General features: G+C 36.2%; 1 protein-coding gene across 5 annotated transcripts; it reads right to left on the bottom strand.

The window, feature by feature from the left end:
• Nucleotides 1–461: 461 nt before the first annotated feature.
• On the bottom strand, nucleotides 462–19,786 carry LOC107561072 (Golgi integral membrane protein 4-like). 5 transcript variants are annotated; one of them, XM_016245414.1, is made up of 17 exons: nucleotides 19,219–19,779; nucleotides 15,714–15,788; nucleotides 14,305–14,354; nucleotides 13,427–13,480; nucleotides 13,147–13,297; nucleotides 12,846–12,928; nucleotides 11,947–12,036; nucleotides 8,584–8,739; nucleotides 8,249–8,488; nucleotides 6,286–6,551; nucleotides 5,083–5,159; nucleotides 4,905–4,969; nucleotides 4,524–4,712; nucleotides 3,840–3,908; nucleotides 3,664–3,750; nucleotides 2,168–2,309; nucleotides 462–611 (listed from the first exon to the last, which is right to left on the bottom strand). In XM_016245414.1, the coding sequence occupies exons 1-16, from the start codon at nucleotides 19,403–19,405 to the stop codon at nucleotides 2,169–2,171; spliced, it is 1,980 nt and encodes a 659-aa protein (XP_016100900.1). In that variant the 5' UTR covers nucleotides 19,406–19,779; the 3' UTR covers nucleotides 462–611; nucleotide 2,168. The 5 variants fall into 5 exon arrangements, with proteins under 5 accessions (XP_016100900.1, XP_016100899.1, XP_016100901.1 ...); XM_016245413.1 differs by lacking the exon at nucleotides 462–611 and having other exon boundaries at nucleotides 1,091–2,309; nucleotides 19,219–19,547; nucleotides 19,721–19,786; XM_016245415.1 differs by lacking the exon at nucleotides 462–611 and having other exon boundaries at nucleotides 1,091–2,309; nucleotides 11,953–12,036.
• Nucleotides 19,787–21,413: the final 1,627 nt, after the last annotated feature.

Here is a 21,413-nt window from a genome sequence, read left to right as displayed (position 1 = left end):
TGCGAAGGAGATGTGTTGCACTGCGTGAGGCAAATGGTGGTCACACCAGATACTGACTGGTTTTCGGACCCCCCAATACAGTAAAACTGCACATTTTAGAGTGGCCTTTTATTGTGGCCAGCCTAAGGCACACCTGTGCAATAATCATGCCGTCTAATCAGCATCTTGATATGCCACACCTGTGAGGTGGATGGATTATCTCGGCAAAGGAGAAGTGCTCACTAACACAGATTTAGACAGATTTGTGAACAATATTTGAGAGAAATAGACCTTTTGTGTACATAGAAAAAGTCTTAGATCTTCAGCTCATGAAAAATGGGGGCAAAAACAAAAGTGTTGCGTTTATAATTTTGTTCAGTGTATATACACACAAAATCAATAACAGCAGAGGATAAAGAGAGGCAGCGGTACACAAAATACAACATACAACCCATTTTTATACTTTTTATGAAGACTGGGAGGCAGAAAACAGTTTTTGGGATGGCCTGTTTATCTTGTTGGACTATTTCATCTAAAGCTCTCATTCTTCTGACTGAACTGCAGAGCTGCAGCCTGAATCTACACGGTACCTCTGTGTCACTTACTGCAGCTTCTCATCAGCCTTCCAGAAACTGCAGGATGAAAGCAGTGTTATTTTGCTTTGGGTTCATTTTTACATTTACATCAGACGAAGAGATTTTTCCTCTGCTCAAGGTCACCAAACATCAAAACATCAGTGTGCCCGCCAGACTTTATGCATGATTAAAAGAGGATGAGCATTAAATCCTTCACCAATTTTTATTCCGCTCACACGGCCATTATCAACAAAACGGCACAAAAATATTTCTCACAAGTTATATTTGACTTCCTTTTACAAAACTTGGGAGAAAAAAATCTATAGACATACAGATATTTATTTTAAATATAAAATAAAAGCTTGTTTATTATCAATATTACATCAGCTAATATATCGAAAAATCCTATGCGTCCCGGAAAATAAAAAAAGTGACAAAAGATTATTTCATTTTTTATAATGCATTAAAAAAAAGTAAATACAAGACAAAATAAATAAAAATTTTCAATATTGTAGTGATTAGCATACATTCAGAACAAACCATTTTGAGTAAGCTAATCCAGCAATTTTGTTTACTCCTCACATATTAAAAATGTACATCTGAATATTGTTTCCTTAATTCTCATTTCAATGTGGCATTAATTTATCTGCTGTCTGATGTCATGTTAAAGTCTAACAGTGACAATAAGACTTAGAGGACCAGGTCCAGTAGCACTAGTACCAGTTTATACTAGAATAGTAGTTGACAGATCAAAAACAAACAAATTTTTTTTTTATAAAAATCTGTTTCCATAGAGACATTCGACAAAGATTTCAGGAACTGATTCATCCTGGCAAGATAGGCAGCATTTTTTTCTTATAAACTCTACGAGGCACTTGGTGAAAAGCAGATGAATATCAGTATCTAACGGAATGATTTTGGTTCACATCTAGGCAGCATATAATTCAACTATGGTAAATAAACACATACAGTAACTTTTAAAAACTTGAGCTTTCGACAGCTAGTTATCTGCTTGAATTACATGTAAACATTCATGTAGTGACATCTATTGACCCAAGCATCTTGCCAAACCCATCCTGAATTATTCATCAACGAGATGGATGAATTAACACCATAAATTTGGGGCGGGGCCAGGTGAGGATTCAATGCTGATTGGTGACTGCTGCCTGTCCATCAAAATCAGTCTTACCTATTAAAATAAGGCTGTTTCACTTCAAAGATGGAATATATCTTGCATGTGGAGCACAAGTAACCAAAAAATGGCACTTGGCAAAACTTTCAGTGCAAGAGTTTCTGGAGGTTAAAATCTGTGCTTTCAGATTCATCATCCAGTCGAAGAAATCAAACGCAAGATATAAGAGCATTTAAATGGAACTTATTCACAAGAAACGATAGACAGACGTACAGTAAAGGCAGACAGCAGGGCGTTTGGTCTGTAAGTGGTTGGGCGTTTTGGTGCATCTCGGTTTCAGAGTCACACAGACCGGAAGTGAAACCGGTTTACTATTCATCAGGACCCAACAGAGCCGTTTCTGGCACAATGTTTAAGAATATTGGGTGGGAAACCCAATCCAAACAGCTGGCAGCGATTGGCTGTCCTTCTTTTCAATCACCTCACATTTCTGCCCTGCGATTAGGCGGTTTATCACCGTTGCCTCCTTCTTCCTCCTCATCTTCTTCGTAGTTCTCCTCATTGGGATGCTGGGCGGGCTGATTATCCTTCTTCACCGCTACATCCTGATCTCTGGCCTCATCCTGGACAGACACACAGAAAGAAACAGAAAATATTCAAATATGGTTGCTTGCTACTAACCACTTCAAATTTCTGTTTAACTGAAAAAAATAAAGTGACGGGTTTGGACCAACATGAGGGTGAGTACATATTTTATGACACATTTTAAATATTGGGTGACCTTTCTGTTTAAAAGTGCACAGATGTAAATAAACATTCCCTGAATCTAAGAGATGAGGTGAAAATGGAGGATGGACTCATGGCAGTAACTGGACACCGTTGAGGACGCTGCAATCGATCTGACTCACCCAACTGTGGTGCTGCCAGCAGTCTACAGTTACAGCGGCAGCTTGTACAAAAGAATAAGTGAAAACGTACACACGTAAGCACTACATAACTATCTGTGATACATTGCAGTGACAGAGACCATAAAGGGTTTGAACAGTCTTAGAACAAACAGCTTAACTTTTTTGACAAGAAACAAAATTACTGCTAATTTTTGATACTCTACAATAAGTTGGTAATTTATGTCATTAACCATTATATGCATGTGATTATATACAATCCTTGATAGTTATGTATTGGATGTATTTAAATAAACATATACCACCACTTAAAATTTTGAGGTTGGTAAGATTTTTTTTATGTTTTTGAATGAAGTCTCTTATGCTCATCAAGGCTGCATTTATTTGCTCAAATACAGTAGAAGTGGTAATACTGTGAATTATTATAATTTAAAAACTGTCTTCTATTTTAATATAATTGCATACACTGGAATTTATTCCTGTGACGCGCAGCTGAATTTTCAGCATCATTCCTCCAGTCATCAGTGTCAGGTGATCCTTCAGAAATCATTCAAATATGCTGATTTGCTGCTCAAGAAATATTTATTATTATTATCAATGTTGAAAATCTTGTGATGCTTAATATTTATGATAATCGAATGTTCAAATTTTTAATCTGGTAACATTGTGAATATCTTTAGTGTCACTTTTAATCGATTTAATGCATCCCTGCAGAAAAAAAAAATCTCACTGACCCCACATTTTTGAATATTAGCATATATAGAATGAAAAAATGACAATCAAAATAAATAAAAATTACTGGCAAACTTTCAGACCTTTACTCTCAAAGTGGGACATCTAGTACCCACAATAAATAAAATATTTATCCAGTTAAAAATATATGTAATGTAATCATGCATAATGTATATAATATGTGTTGTAATCAACATAACTCGAGCATTACTAGGTTGTTAAGGTGTGCTTTTATAATGCAGTTGCCTTGCATTGTTGCAAGGTGTAAATCTGATCACTTAGAAACCTAACAGGCAGCACACCTGTAATCAACAAGCCTTAAAATATAAATCCTTTGTACCTGTTCTCCATTCTCCTCATTATACGGGTCTCCCTCTTCCTCCCGCACCGCCTCACGCTTCTGATTATCTACCAGCTCATCCTGAGCCTGGAGAGAGAAAGCTATTACAGTTAGAGAACAAATAACAATTCTTATTTGTTTTAGGATCGTGTGTGCATTTGCATTTGTTATCCAACCTCATCATCTCCATCCTCCTGGTACTGCTCATCCAGAGCATCTTCCTGTTGGTCTGGGTTTCCAGCCATCTGCACAAAACGCACAAAATTCAGACTTTCTAAGCTGCATAATAAATAATGTCAACAACAGTGAAATTCTCAAACTAAATCAATGTATACTCCTCCTAAGTCTTTTCTTTTTATACAAAAAAAAGTGTAGAACTTCACCCACAGACAAATATCAATATTGCACCAAATGCATATTAAACACATTCACTTACCACAAGCTGCTCATCGGCAGGCGGCTGGTGCTGATTCTCTACGACCGGGTGCATGTCAGGGTGGCCAACAGGTGCTGCCTCTTCCTCCTCCTCTTCCTCATGGGGCTGCTGCTGCTCCGCCTCCTCAAACTCATCCTCCCCCTGGTTGTTGGGGTCGTCCTCCGGATCCACATCTGCTTCTACAGGATGCTGTAAAATGAACGTATTTATCATCAGTACATACATGCACACACACTGGGTTAAAACAGAAATACAGTTAGTAATATATATTAAAAAAAAAAACATTTAATCAGTGTCCGCATTAAGGACCTAATCAAACCTAGCCCTATTTCTGAACACTGGTGCATGTATATGTGTTCACAATAACACAAGTTAACACACCTCATCTTCATGATGAACATACTCTGCTTCATCTTGCCTTTACCACAAGTTGCTCATCGGCAGGCGGCTGGTGCTGATTCTCTACGACCAGGTGCATGTCAGGGTGGCCAACAGGTGCTGCCTCTTCCTCCTCCTCTTCCTCATGGGGCTGCTGCTGCTCCGCCTCCTCAAACTCATCCTCCCCCTGGTTGTTGGGGTCGTCCTCCGGATCCACATCTGCTTCTACAGGATGCTGTAAAATGAACGTATTTATCATCAGTACATACATGCACACACACTGGGTTAAAACAGAAATACAGTTAGTAATATATATTTAAAAAAAAAACATTTAATCAGTGTCCGCATTAAGGACCTAATCAAACCTAGCCCTATTTCTGAACACTGGTGCATGTATATGTGTTCACAATAACACAAGTTAACACACCTCATCTTCATGATGAACATACTCTGCTTCATCTTGCCTCGGCTCCTCATGGTGCACATTCTCCTCTACAAATAACAGAGAAATACAAAAATATAAGGCAAAGATCTTAAAATTGCACCAAGTCCCTTTTTTGAGTAAAAGTAGCACTGCTATGACACCAAAGCACATGAATTGTCACCTTTCTCCTCAGCCATCTGTGGTTCTTCTTCTCCCTGGACTATATCAGCATCCATGTTTTCATACTGTGCCTTTTTCCTGATTAATACAAAAAATAAAATAACTTATCAAATAAACCATTGCAGTTTCCTGGCTTGGATATTATCCGTGAAATGAACTGTAAAAAAGCCAGTAAATATCAGCATCCATGTTTTCATACTGTGCCTTTTTCCTGATTAATACAAAAAATAAAAGAACTTATCAAATAAACCATTGCAGTTTCCTGGCTTGGATATTATCCGTGAAATGAACTGTAAAAAAGCCAGTAAACACACACACGACCATTATTCATTAATGCAGAAAGATGCTTATATTAGAACAGTTTTTTGTCAAAATGAATGTAATTATTTACTGATGATCATTTATTATTATTCATTTGGATCAAAGAGGAAAAGGGGTTTTCAGGCATCAAAACAATAAAAATGTAATACGGTTTAAATTTTTTTTTTTTACATACATTACAATGTGTCCGGTTTAATTACATTTTTTTGAGAAAAACAATGACATACATTTCTACCATTATTTACAGAAGACACCCACTAAAATGTCATTTAGTGTAACAATAGTTTATCTACTAAAAATCCCATCAGGCATATTTAGATCAAGAATCATTACATGACATTAAAAAACTCAATATCTCAATATGCAGCCCCCAAAAACTAATACATTTTTATTTTAAATCTTTACCAATCTTTGCAACTATCCGCCAAACAACTAGGTTTTACAATTTAAAATATAATGAAATTTAGTATGATCACTTTTTCTTTTATATATTTTATAAGCACAGGACAGAATAGGTATGTTATCATAAATGTATCTGTTGCATGAATGACGATGGAACTTTATTTCACCCATATTATGACATTTTGAAGTTATTTGAAAATTTAAAGTAGACCCATTACTTGCATTTAATATACTTTTATGAATATGAAATCACTTTTGTAAATTTTATTTGATGTGGCTACCAATATGAAACGTCTCGTCTTTGACCCATTTAATGTATATTATTTAAACAATAAATTGCTGTTGCAACCATTTCAGTGATTTGATGCCCACAATCCCTAATCTGTGGGGAAATCACTGCAACAAACCATCTCTCATAGCTTTTTTGCTTTATTTAAATATTCATAATAATAACTGCATAACTTCAGGGAGGGTGTCTGACCGGAGCATTTCTTGCCGGAGTTGTTGCTCTTTGAGGTCAGCTTCTCTGTTGTGCTGTTCCTCTCTCTCTCTCTGCAGACGCAGGCTCTCCTCTCTCTCCTTCTGCTGCTTTAGCTGCTGTTTCTGCAGGGCCTCCTGACGCAGGTGCAGCTGTCTGCGCTCCTCCGCCAGCTGTGCGGCCAGACGCTGCTGCTCCTTCTGCTGTTCGTACGCTGACTTCACCCGCTCCACCTGCGCATGCTGCGCGTGAGCCTCAGCTGGCGCCACCTGGAGGAAGAACAGAAGCGTGAGGGCCTTACGCTGAGAAAGAGAATGCAGACTGAAGTGAAGGACAATGCAGGAATGGAGTATTGGCATTGGTAGGTAACAGCTCAATATTCATAAATATTAATAATAATAAAAACATATAGCACACAAATATCTTATAAACAGCATTATTTGGCTGCCTACCCTTTGGAACAGCACATTATGATGGCTAAAAATGTTGTCTGGGTAGGAAGCTCACTAGGCTACTGTACACTACCATTCAAACCGTTTAGGGTTAGTATGTGTGTGTGTTTGTTTTTTTTAGAAATTAATACTTTTATTCAGCAAGGGTGCATTAAATTGATCAAAAGAGATAAAGATATTTATGCTACAAAAGATAAAAACATAAAAACGTCATCATGATTTCCACAAAAACGTTAAGCAGCATAACTGTTTTCAACATTGTTTCAACATACTTCTTAAAGCAACTTAGCATATTTGAATAATTTCTGACGGATCATGTGACACTGTAGACTAGAGTAATGATGCTGAAAATACAGCTTTGCATCACAGGAATAAATCTTAATATCTTTTCAGATAGTTAACAGTAATTTTAAATTATAGTAATATTTCACAATGTTATTGTTTTTTTACTGTATTTTTGATCACATAAATGCAGCCTTGGAAAACAGAAGAGATTTCTTTCAAAACCCCAAGCTTTTGAACAGTTATGTAGGCATACAATTTTATTGGTCATTTTTACGATGAAGTGCTAAAAACAAACATGATTGAGGATTGTGAGCCAAAAGTGAATATCGTATTAAATTAAATGTTGCATTATATTCTGTACATTTCGGTATAAATATAAAACAAAAATTATTAAAGCAGAAAGACAAATTAGAAGCATAAATTAGAAATGCTTCAATGGCATGTTTTTCCAGCGATATCGTTGACATAATTGCAAAGATATTATTTAAACTGAGCTGGATGTTGACATCACTGAACTCAATGATGAACTGTCTTTAACTGAAAAATGAGTGTTTACTTTTGTCATTTTGCATTATTGACACTATTTTCCTAATTAATGCTGTTCAGTTGCTTTGACACAATCTGTATTGTTAAAAGCGCTATATAAATAAAGGTGACTTGACTTGACTTTTTCCTCAGTAATATTAGCTGGAAAATTTTTCAAAAATGTAATTGAATATTAGAAATGTTGCCTTGGCAGCAACTGAAAAAAAAAAGAGTTCTAAAATAACTCAAATTAAAGCTGAAATAAAAAGACATGAAAGCTTAATAGAAATATTAAAAAACTAATAACTAATAAATACGGCACTTACGTCTGTCTTACGAATGTACTGCAAATGCTCTAAAGAACGCTGAAGGCGAACAGAAATGAGATATACAGCTCTCTGTTTGCAGCACCAACACATTTTATTTGGAAAGATTGTGTTCACATCAGCAGCAAACCCTACCGGAGTTCACATGAACTGTACCACAGACCACCCTTTTTAAGCAGACTCGGTTACGATTCGCGGGTGTGCACCCGAGTTCGGAAGACAGCATTCACATCATCCAAACGAACCGAACTTTGACATCAATCGAACCCGGGTGTGCACCAAAAGTGCTAGTGTGAAAGCATCCTTAGCCAAATCAAAGGTCATTGTGGGCCCTGATTTGGGCATCCCTGCTCTAATGTTTGCTTTTGGAGTTCTGACCTCATGAGCATGATGTTGCTCCCTCTCCAGCGCGTTTTCATCCGGTTGGTTGCCCTGTGGCTCCTCCTCTTCCACTTCATTATGCGCCACATCAAACTCCTCCTCCAGTTTCTGTGGCTGCCCGGCCTGCTCCATCTCCTCCTCTGCCAGCTCTCTCCTCCTCTCCTCAGCACCTCCCATTTCTCCATCCTCCTCCCTGTGGTGTGGCCGAGGCTTCTCAACCTCGTCATGTCTCCCCGCCTGACAAGATCCACATGAGACGGACCATTCAAACCAGTGACATGAGTGGAAAAAACCTAAGTTTTGAATGCATGATGGGTAAACAGCTTTAATACCTCTGGCTGAGCGTCCTGGCGTTGATGGAGCTCCTCTGCGTTCCCGTTCTGGATGGGCTGAGCGTCTACATGCGGCTGAGGCTGCCCTGCAGCATGTCTCAGACTGGGCATCTTATTGAGTGTTTCCTTCAGCTGTTTATATTCATCCACCTGAACCTGTAATCCATCGAGACCAACCACATTTAGTACAACATCACACATTAGAATGAAGGCCTCATATACACTGGCGAAATGTTTGGAGGTTAAGTGAAACAGGCAACAAACGCAGCAAGCTGAAATCAAGAACCTGACACAAAGCAGAAGAGAAAGAGAGATTAAAGACCATTATCAGTGAAAGACACCAAGAACAGAAAGAAAACCAGAGCAATCTATAGAAATTATTATTTAAATAATTCATTGAGAATTTACAGCGAACTGTACTTAACACTAGAAAACTACATTCCATGGTTTTAAATGTATTTACTTATTTATTTTTGTGATTAAATATGTGATGCATATTTAAATCAATTCATATTTATATTACGATTTTAAAATAATGTTTTAAAAATAACCCAAAAACCTTTAAAAAAAAGTATATTTTTAGTATGTTTTCAATTACTTAAAAAACCTTATATTGAAAAAATACTAGAAAACTAAATGTTTTTAATATTTAAATTAATTATTTAAAAAATATTTAATCATTTAATATTTATACTTTTTTAAAATGAAAGCGTGTGTTTAAAAGCCTATTATTTAGAGTTTGTTTAATTTAGAAAATATTACAAAAACTAAATGGTTTTAATTTATTTCTTGTAGTTATTTATTTAACATTTATAATAACTTTTTAATTTAATTTAATTAAGTGTTCAAAAGCATATTTAGAAAGCAGCATTTATTTAATTGCAAAAATGCAATATATATATATATATATATTTTTTTTTTTCCTTTTTGGTTTTCTGGTGTTCAGTGCTACTAGCATATTTGCACTGGTTTCAAAATTAGAATTTAAATGTAAAAGTCTGAAAAGATTCAGGCTTGCACATATTAAACATTAAAAAAAGATGCAATGCTACATCTCACTGACACCAAACTTTCCAAGTTCTTGTGCATCAAATAAACAATCATGACATGCAACGCTTGAATAGATGCAAAAACAAATTAGAGGGAAGAAGAGCTACACATTAAGTAAATAACAACTAAAATTTTGTGTGTGTTATTCACACAACGCTAATGTATGATGTCAAAATGTCATTCTTTTAAACCACACTAATGTTTTATCACCCTCAATTCTTATCCAAATACTCGCAATCCTAATCTAACCTTTCTTTCACCCAGATCTCCTTCACTAGGGTACCTGCTTTTTCTTTTCTGGTTAAATGCCAAGTGTTGGCAGGCAGCATATGGAAGGAAAATAACACGCTGGGTGTGTGGGTTTGAAAGGAGAACAAGTGCAAACACACACACGTTAAACCCACTGCCTCCCAGCATCCTTCCCTATCATCCTGAGAAAGCAGATACTGATAGTCCTAATTAACGAGCATCTGTACATCTGCTTTCACAAAGCTGCAGAGACGGAGCGAGTAAACAGCAAGTACAGCATGTTTGCTTATCAGAGTCATGCACATTTTAGCATACTAAACCAGGGGAAAAAGTTCTGTAGAAACGAGTGAAAGAAAGAGTGTGTGCGAGAGATCACAATGGCCTTGTGGAATGCGACCGGACTTGAAATACAGGCTTAGGCCTGTTTGACACAGCTCAAGCAAGCAGCGCTGCAGTCTAACTGCATCAGCAGGATCAGGTGCTGCTTTCACACTGACAGCATTTTTTCTGCATAATTAGGGTGACCATACGTGCCGTTTTCACAGGACGCGTCCTGGCCAGGATTTCTATATTGCCTAAAATATATGGCCAGGACACGTCCTGGGAAAATGGCACGTATGGTCACCCTAGCATAATAGATATGCGGTGCTATGCAGAAAATAAAATGATTTCTGGGTTAACATATTAGCTCTGATTCAAAACCTAGTGAGTTGCCTTGCTGCCTACATAGGCAACATCCTAGTTGCCAAAGAACCTCATAGGCAACTGATCTGGGACGAAGCCATACAAATAAAATCTCTCATGCAAATTGCACAGGAAATGCAACTTAATTGTTGCAGCCTACAATAAATGTCAATAGAGTTTGGTATATGTTGTTAAGTATGAAAATACATAGCACACACAAATATTGTGTAAATAAATAAATAAATATATAAAATTAAATTTAACTATTTGAATATTTATTTGGATAGGGACAGTACAAAAATCATGATTCCAGTCAAAACAAAACAAAACAAAAAAAAAAGGCTGAAAAATATGCACTGGAGATAAATAGTATAGCATATGTTCAGCATCTCATATTTATTACAATAATATAATCGGTTTAAAGAAAACAACTTTTCTTTAAAAACTAAAATAGATAATAAACAGTTATTATAGTCAACTAAAACCATCAAGAAAATGCATTGTACGTAATACTATAAAATAAATTAACATAAAACATAAATAAAATAAAAAATAAATGTTAACTGAAATAAAATAAAAGGTTTTATATTCATTTCTCATTTTAATTTAGTTTAACTTGATGTACTAAAATAACTCAAACACAAAAAAAAAAAAAAAAAAAAAAAAAAATACAATTATATAACCCAAATGAACAAAATGAATAAAACATTTACTAAAGTTAAAATGAAAACTGAAAAAATAAAAACCGATATTAATAAAAAAAATACTTAACTTATCTTAATGACACTAAAATAACATTATAATAAAAGTTTGTTAATTTAAAATTTCAATAAAATGATATAAAATTATTATGTGTATGTTTGTACAAAAAATACTTTACATTTGGATCAATGATAATTAAATTGCACCATACAAAGCGTGCAAATAATTTTTCTTTTATTAAACATATTGCGTATAGACTTGACCAAAATATGTGTGGAATAATGCAAGTGGCAAATATAAAGGTAGGCTAATTATTCAAGTGCAAAACATTGGAAATGATCGCGCTGATAAATAGGTTTACGGCTCATGTTCACCATATTTTCTGCTAAGTTTAGCAAATAATTTTCTGTGCAGCAAAAAAAGGTTCAATCCTGAAATGCTACTTTCAGCTATGAATCTGATACACAGCATTGCATTGCTTACATAGACTACTGGAACCTGTTAATATGGGTGCAGAAATAAATATACACTATTTGCAAGCTGCTTACATGAGCTGTGTGAAATTGGACTTGTATTTCCCACAGGATGTGCTCTGCACAGTGTTTGATCGGTCAGTAGAATGCATGCACAGCAAACACATACCCCACCTGATTAAAGCACATTTACACACACACCCACCCTAACCTGGGCCGCAGCTAGTGCACTCTTGTGGTCCTCCAGGGTCAACACAAGCTGGTCATGGGCAGATTTTAAGTTCTTGTGCTGTTGCTACAAGAAGGACCATCACAGGCAATGCTCAGTTACAAGCATTCAGGACAACCACTCTGAATATTTGTATGGATAGTGTGTATAAATACAACTGAATGATGTGCAAAAAGACTAACTAAATATCAATATAATATAAATTCCAATCGGGTGAATTTCATGAAAACTGTCAAAAACTGACAAGTGAAATTATTTCATAAACAATTAAGCACAATTCCTCCCTAATTTGTAATATATTAAAATAATCAAATGTTATTTAAATTGGTAAGTAATTGTTATTTTTTAATTATAAGCATAGTAACATCATTGTAATATTTGATGTACTGATTTAATTTAGAAGAGATAAATATTTAAACAAATAAATATAATAATTATTTATTTTATATTATAATATTTAAATATTTTTACTACACATTTTAATTAATAAATATACAGTAATAAAGAAATAAACCGAACTATGAATTTTTTATACTGATCTGCTTTAAACATGCAACAAATTAAAAATTCCTAATGGTCCTTAAAAAATATTCAGCTTCTTCATACTACTCTTCATACATACATATTTTCTCATTTAATTTGATTTATTTATTCTTTTTTTTATGTTATGTTTGTTTGTATGTATTTATTTTTGGAGAATTTTAGTGCCGCCACAACAGACATATTTTCACAAGATTCACCCATTCATCTTAATTATACCAATAACCATAACCCACATTTTGTGCTATTCCTCTAAGAAGAGCTGAAGCATTTTATTTTAGAGCTGAAGCATTGTGCTGATATAAAGCAAAACCCATAGTGCTTTTCGGCATTACCCTGGTGTCCTGAAGCTGCACATAGACTTCCTGATGAGCTTTTCTCAGCTGCTTGTTCTCCTCACGTAGGTTATATATATTGTCTGCAGAAGAAAAGAGAAAAAGAGAGTCAGCTGAAATGACTGCAGCTTGTAATTCCACCATACAGACACCAGTAGATGACAAAAACAACTGTGGGTAGTACAGGTCAAACTAAATGTTCACATTACTTGCCTGTGCAAAACACACCACCGTGATTCTTTTAGGATGCAAGGGTGTTGCTACGTGATTGCTAAGAGTAAGATGGTTGAGAACATAATACCTTGGAGCTTTGAAATCTCAGACTCTTTATTCTGATGAAGCTGGTCCAGTCTCTGTTTATGTTCATCTACTGCCTTGTTGTGTTCATCTTCTTGTAGCTGATGTTGCTCTTGTAGTTCATAATGCTGCTTTTTTAGGTCATCATGCTGGTTCTGATGGTAAACACACACATAGACACACAACAGTGAATTATCTGTGTTTGTTGTGGGACGAAAAGGCATGCATATTTTACAATACATCACAAACTATCATTTGTGTGTAGATGTGTTTTCCCCACTGACCTTCAAAATCTGATGCTGGGAATGCAGAGAATTAAACCTGACGCTGGCATCTTGCTGTAAGCAAACAAATACAAACAAACCTGGTCATTTTGTAAGCCATCAGTGCACATCTAAATGCCATGCCAGAGAGCCACAGGCTGTTATATCCGAGAAACATATGAGCTATTCGCATACAAACAACCAGATGAGCATTTGACTGCAGGGCAAGAGCATGTGCTCTTGAAAAACTTCTCCTGCAGTTTCACAAGTCAAGTTTTTACTCTATGAAAACCATCCCTTATGCTGTAGCTCTCAAACCAACATACCTTTTCTTTGTTGAGAGACTGCTGAGCCTCTATTTTATTCATAAGATAATCTGTGAGGAAAAGGCAAAAACAAGTGTTACAGGTATTAAGTATTTCATGCTATTATTTCGTTCTCACTGCAATGACAGTCATGCATTAAAAGCTTGGCTTAAGGGTGTCCGAATACTCTTAGGATCTTATTAACTTGACACTTGGCAGAACATAGTGGCTTTGGGCTGCACCAGTTTATCCATCATGCAAGCTACTAGGGTTGGGTATCGTTTGAATTTGATCGATTCCGATTCTTTTCGATTCCCAGTTTCGATTCCAATGTGATTAAATAATGATATCAAACATTTATCTTGTCTCTTTTTGCAAACCATTTAATTGGAGCTGAATACCATGAACAAAAATCAATAGGCTACATAAAAACTGGACTCTTTAAGAGCTGTTATTCGCATACAAACAACCAGATGAGCATTTGACTGCAGGGCAAGAGCATGTGCTCTTGAAAAACTTCTCCTGCAGTTTCACAAGTCAAGTTTTTACTCTATGAAAACCATCCCTTATGCTGTAGCTCTCAAACCAACATACCTTTTCTTTGTTGAGAGACTGCTGAGCCTCTATTTTATTCATAAGATAATCTGTGAGGAAAAGGCAAAAACAAGTGTTACAGGTATTAAGTATTTCATGCTATTATTTCGTTCTCACTGCAATGACAGTCATGCATTAAAAGCTTGGCTTAAGGGTGTCCGAATACTCTTAGGATCTTATTAACTTGACACTTGGCAGAACATAGTGGCTTTGGGCTGCACCAGTTTATCCATCATGCAAGCTACTAGGGTTGGGTATCGTTTGAATTTGATCGATTCCGATTCTTTTCGATTCCCAGTTTCGATTCCAATGTGATTAAATAATGATATCAAACATTTATCTTGTCTCTTTTTGCAAACCATTTAATTGGAGCTGAATACCATGAACAAAAATCAATAGGCTACATAAAAACTGGACTCTTTAAGAGCTGTTTGTGTGCAAAATAGAACTGCATGATTCTGGATAAATTGAGTTTTTATTTTTTTCCCAACGGAAGTTGTGGTTCTCTCATCATTCTGAAGAAAAAACATTAGCCAACTAAATAAAATCACATGTAATTTATGAATAAATGATTCAATGACTCACTCAAGATGTACTTGTTTCATTACTGAATGAATCAACGTTCTTGAACGAATCTCTCGTATGATTCAAAAACAAATACATTTTAACAGCCCCTTTTCGCCACCTACTGGCTTAACAATGTAATTGATAAATCTTCATTTGAAGTGTCAAATTACTTTTAATCGCTACCATACACATCGTACACAGAGTTTATATCTGAACTATAAACGTTTATCCCAGTACTTCTGTGATTTGAATGTTTGCAACAGAAATAATGATACTGTGTGGCTGAAAAGACTGTGAAGATGCTTCATTCATGACAGACAGCTGCTCTCTTTAGGTCAGCGGCAGCGCGAACGCAAATTTAAATGTTCAAATCACACTGGTGTGATCGTACTCTGCACGGACGAACCAAGTGATCACAACATTGATCGCACACGTCAAAGTTTGAGGAATGAAACAGACGAATCATTGTAATTTAGGAATAGAATCACGTTGGTGTTTGAATCGTGTTCGCGATCTTTAACGATCTATTAAATTAAAGTGCTTTATCATGTTGGTGGTGACACCTCTCTTGCAACATGTTTAGCTATCACAGATATTATACTTAGCTTTTTTGGCTTCTGATCGCAAATGTAGCCAAACTTTTAAGCGCTTAGTTTAGCGAGCAAGGTCCTGGCAGTTCGCAAGGTCCAGCATATAAAAAACCTGACCTTAAGTATCCGATTCTGGAACCGGAATCGATTTTCGATTCCCAACCCTACAAGCTACAGGATGTCATTACACTTCAGAATTTCCTCTTCATCTATTAGTCATGGATGCTGTCATATATTATAAACATAACTTGCCGTCTTTGGATTTTTTATGCTCCAGCCGCTCCTTCTGAAGAGACTTCTCCAACTTGGAGCGATGCTCGTACACAACTGAGAGGAAGAAAGAGAGAGAGAATAAGATTTGGTATTGGTGTGCTGACATACAGCTATACTCAAACTTCAGTGTAAAAGGCAACTTTTTAGCAACACTGTTCTGTGTTTTACTGTGCTGTAAGGCATTGTAACCAGAGAAGTTGCATCTCTAAATTCATCCTCTAATGCAGCGCAGCTACAGCCATCAAGCACTGCTTATGTAACACTCATTCACCACCTTCATCAATACAATCAAGATAATAGCCGTCAGATTTCTTATCACCAGGTTAATGTTTAAATGCATCCAACAGTTTTGTGCAATAAAAGGTTATTAGATATTCTTTGGTTATCTTTTAGCTACAGTTGGTGTTATTTTTTTACCCGCTTGTCTATGCAAAACTGCAAACAAATATGTTTGGCTGTCGTGTCATATCATGTGTCATTTTTTATATAGCACCATGAGTGTTGTGTTTTTGAGATTCCCTTGAAACCTTTGTGTTGTGCACTAGGTGCTATTTTTGGACACAGTAATGTGTCTTATGTGAATAGAAATACTAAATCAGTTGAATTATGCCACTTACAAGTTTTTAAAAAGTTTCAATTTTGAAAAAAAATAAATAAATAAATCCATCAATGCATTTTATCTTCAAACTGTTGCTTCTGACCAAAATGCCAGTCTATAATCCATAATAGCACTTCCTCCGTAAAAAAAAAAAAGGTCCATCTCCTGTTGTCCTCCACCCACATATTTGTTTAGTACAGTTTTTGCTTGTAAATGATTCTGTGCATATATCTCTCCTGATTCAGACAAGATTACTTTTTCATTGGAGTAAACAAAATTATGGACAGAAGACTCATATTTTAGCAGTAAGCAATGATTTGAAGTTAGAAATGCTTTACTGATGGATTTGTTTCTTACAAAAATGCAGTTCTTCTCTTCACAAGGCATTAATTGATGGACTGTGGTGTGGATTATTGTGATGTTTTTATCAGCTGTTTGGACTCATTCTGACGGCACCCATTCACTGCAGAGGATCCATTGGTGATCAAGTGATGTAAATTAATGCTAAATTTCACCAAATCTGTCATGATGAAGAAATAAACTCATCTGCATCTTGGATGGCCTGAGTAAATTTTCAGCAAATTTTCAACTATTCTTTTAATTATTGATGAAAATACATTCTTTTGCAAAAAACAACATTAACACCAAAAACATCTCTGTGAATGTGTATGGCTGTAGTAGCCATTTTTTATTTTATTTTTTTTTAATTATTTATTTATTTATTTAAAATTTTGCAACGCAAATAATGATTTTACTGTGCAAACTATAAAGCGCAGCATCTGTTAACATTCAAATAACGTGCTAAAAATAACACAAATAAAAAAGAATACGAAAAAAAAAAAACCACAACAACCAGAAGCTTTTGCAGAATCACAGTCAGAAAGTAAAGTGAGCTGAGCTATTTTTGAAGACTTTCTCCACTATGTGATCCACTGACCCGCTGAGTGCCACATTCGACTCTCTTAATTTCTCTCTAATGGCATCAGAATGAAAGGTTGCCCCTGCTGCTCTCAGAGTGCACTGACTTTTTATACGTAACATGAGCTGTGTATGTGCACAGCAGCCTTCCTCCGAAATCTGAAATGCCACAGGAAATGAAGCCTGACTGAGCCTTCCCTCCCCATATTTGTGTTTGTCCAGCAGTGTAGGTTGCTTCTCGGAAAGTCATGTCATGGTCTGCGTCCTCCGACCCCTTGCGCCTGGTCTTGTATCCTTCCATTACAATCATCATTGCACTACTGACACATCAAGTACTGATTATACTGATTAAAGAGGCTGTGCAGTGATTATGACATGAAGACAGTAATCACAGTTGACTCACACACACAGTCTCAACATAAGACCTCCTAGTGGTACAATAAAAATAAAATCGTTTGTGTGATGGGAAGCACATATGCTCAAGACGTAAAAGACCCGTGAGGTTAAAGATCTCACGTGCCAAAGCCCATAATAAAAATCTCTCTTTTTTTTTTAAAATATAAAATAAGTATTAAAAATTACGGTTATAAATTATTATGCATAATTTAGCATAATGAATTATATAATAATTGCACATCTAAATGATAAAAGTCTTTATAGCAGGAAAATAAACAAATAAAAATAAAATGTTACATTTTATTTAATATTTACATTTTTGTTTAACAAATATAAAACAGCTTCTAGAAATAACCGTTATTTACATGTTGTTGGCATGACAAATATGAACTATATAAATAGAATAAATATAGAAACACTTATTAAAAATCACTTTTTAATTATAATTAATTATATAATTATTCTCAAATTAAATACTAAATGTGTGTGTGTGTGTGTGTGTTCTTGGGGTAACAGATTTACAATTTTATTTTTTATCATATTACCTGTTCAAATCTTATTATTGAGCCTTGAGCATTTATGGCAAAGCAACACAACTATAGTTTACTCTCCAGCAGTTTAACATAGATCTGCTTGTGATCTAAAGACAAAGGCCATTTTTCTTCATGCCCTTTCAGCAGCAAGCATACTGAGCTTGGAAGGGCAGACAAACAGAGAAGCCCGTCTCTGTGGGACAATAGAATGAAAGCCTGTGATTTTAGGCACAGGTTGAAACAAGCTAGCTGCCAACAAAATGTTCTGCATAAAAATGTGCATCTTCAGCTGCCTGCGGGGAATCACTGCAGTAGCTACACACACACAAAAAACAAGCAAACATTTCTAACTTTTTTTTTTTCCTTGATCAGTTTCAAATACACCTCACTGTGTGTGAATTGCAACAGAGACGAATTTGCAGCAAAATATGACTTGCATGAAAGGGGTTGCAACCTGCAGCAATGCATTTCTGCAAAAGATTAAATTTGTGCATTGCCATATGGAATCATTTTATATGGTTTGAACTCACAATACTTTGGTTATCTTTTAAAAGTGTGCAACGTCCACCCCTGCACTCTACTAAACTCCATTCTAAAGATAAATGTGGAAAACATACCAAAACAAAGTCTCAGCAAGTTGTGGATTAATTATTTTACGTGATTTGAACAGACTTTTAGGTTACCAAACTAGAGTTTTCTCAACCACTAGACAACACCACCCCATTCTATGAGCAGGTCTGGAAACTTTCAGAAACGTGAGAAGTCAGTCAGTGTGCAGTATGCAGTATGCAGTGTGCAGTATGCACTAAAAAATGTAATCTATCGTGTCATGTGACATTCCATGCTTTTATGTGATTTAACGTTACACCTAAAACTTTTGATGACCTCTCTAGAGCTTTAACCACGAAATCACAACACCACAATCAAAGAACCAACAGGACGGTCACTCACAGTAAATAATGTTTCAGAGCTCGCGGGCCAAAAAAGTTCATAGAATGCGACTTGCGCCGTGACGTCATCGCGACGACGTGCGCTTTACCTTGAAGCTGAGCGGAGAGAGACTCCTGGTGCTGCTGGTATTTCACAGCCATCTCTTCTGTCCTCTTCAGCTGTTTGTGCATCTCGTAAGAAAACATCCCACCATAGATCATCCCAAACACCACCGTGACCAGCAGCAGAGACTGGAAAATCTTCTTCTGCTTCCTGGAGCACACGCCGTTGCCCATGTTCCCTCCTCTCCTGGATTCCACAGAAACTTTCCCGGGAATGATTTTCTCTTCACTCTACAGTATAGAAACAACTCCGTCCTCTCCGAGATTCCTCGTGGAACATTCTATTCGTGGACAGTTGCTCGTGCGACTTGTGTATCTGAAATGTTTACAAAAGTCCCAAGTTTTCCAAAGACATTCAACAGATTAAAAAAAGTGACGAGTACTGTTGTAGTCGGTCCTCGTGCTTAGTCGAAGCTCTGTTGAGTTTTTTACATAATGAAAAGCAGTCTTTTTACTAATTATCTGAAGTTTTGAGCGGCCTAATCGCACCTTTCGTTACGTGTCACCTAGAGCTGCAGCAGATCATCCAGCGATGAAGCTGAAGGAAATCCCGCCCATCACAAACATTCGGTTGCTGTGATTGGTCAAAGTTCATGTCACTCAAAAGAGATTCGTGGTCCACTCTGATAGGTGGGGCGTGTGCCTGAGAATGTCTCCAAAAATGTGTAGAAGGCGAGGAAATTCTCAGTCTGGATCATATTTTCGAATGCAGATGAAAAACTTTTTTTTTTTTTTTATTGTCAAAAATGGCATTAAGTTTTGAACACCGTTTATTTTGTTAAATCAAATAAATGAATACTTTTATTCAGCAAGGAAGCATTCATTTGACAATAAAGACATTTATCAAAGACTATCCCTAGTCTTTGATAAATGCCTTTATTGTCAAACAACTTTGCAAATTTATTAGAAATAAAAAAACTGAAATTATTCCATTGCATAAGTATCCATACCCTTTTGAATTTAGCTAAGGAGCATTCATATTGCTTGTAGATGTTACTACACTTCCAGTGGAGTTAACCTGTGGCAAATTCATTTGAATGAGTATGATTTAGAAAGGCACACACGTCTTAAATAAATGTCTAACTGCTGAAAATGCATATCAGAGCCAAAACCAAGCCCTGAGGTCAAAAGAACTGCCTGTAGAGATCAGACACAGGATCGCATCAATCCTCTCTTCAGTTAAGACTCATGAAAACACACTTGGAATTTGCCAAAAAAGCACCTAAAGGACCCTCAGACTGTGAGAAACGAGATAAAAATGGCATTAAGTTTTGAACACCGTTTATTTTGTTAAATCAAATAAATGAATACTTTTATTCAGCAAGGAAGCATTCATTTGACAATAAAGACATTTATCAAAGACTATCCCTAGTCTTTGATAAATGCCTTTATTGTCAAACAACTTTGCAAATTTATTAGAAATAAAAAAACTGAAATTATTCCATTGCATAAGTATCCATACCCTTTTGAATTTAGCTAAGGAGCATTCATATTGCTTGTAGATGTTACTACACTTCCAGTGGAGTTAACCTGTGGCAAATTCATTTGAATGAGTATGATTTAGAAAGGCACACACGTCTTAAATAAATGTCTAACTGCTGAAAATGCATATCAGAGCCAAAACCAAGCCCTGAGGTCAAAAGAACTGCCTGTAGAGATCAGACACAGGATCGCATCAATCCTCTCTTCAGTTAAGACACATGAAAACACACTTGGAATTTGCCAAAAAAGCACCTAAAGGTCCCTCAGACTCTGAGAAACAAGAGTCTCTGGTCTGATGACCCTCAATTCCAAGCATCATGTTTGAAGGAAACCAGCTCCGCTCATCACCTGCAGAGTACCATCCCAAAAGTAAAGTGTGCTGGTAGCAGCCTCATGCTGTGGGGCTGTTTTTCAGCAGCAAGGACTGAAAAGCTCAACAGAGCAAATAGAGATAGCCTTAATGAAAACCTAGTCCGGAGCATTCAGAACCTCAGACTGGGCAGAAGGTTCACCTTCCAACAGCACAATGACCCAACAGGACAATATTTCTGGAGAAACCTGAAAATGTGCATCTGCCCCCATCCAACCTGACAGAGCTTGAGAGGTGAAGAGGTGAGGAGAAGAATGGCAGATAATTGCCAAATGCTGATGTGCAAATCTTGTCGCATCAAACACAAAAAGACTTGAGGCTGTAAAGATG

This window comes from Sinocyclocheilus grahami, unplaced genomic scaffold (genome assembly GCF_001515645.1).
Source record: "Sinocyclocheilus grahami isolate Dianchi unplaced genomic scaffold, SAMN03320097.WGS_v1.1 scaffold756.1, whole genome shotgun sequence".
Taxonomy (NCBI): Eukaryota; Metazoa; Chordata; class Actinopteri; order Cypriniformes; family Cyprinidae; genus Sinocyclocheilus; species Sinocyclocheilus grahami.
This window is presented reverse-complemented; position numbering and strand designations above follow the sequence as displayed.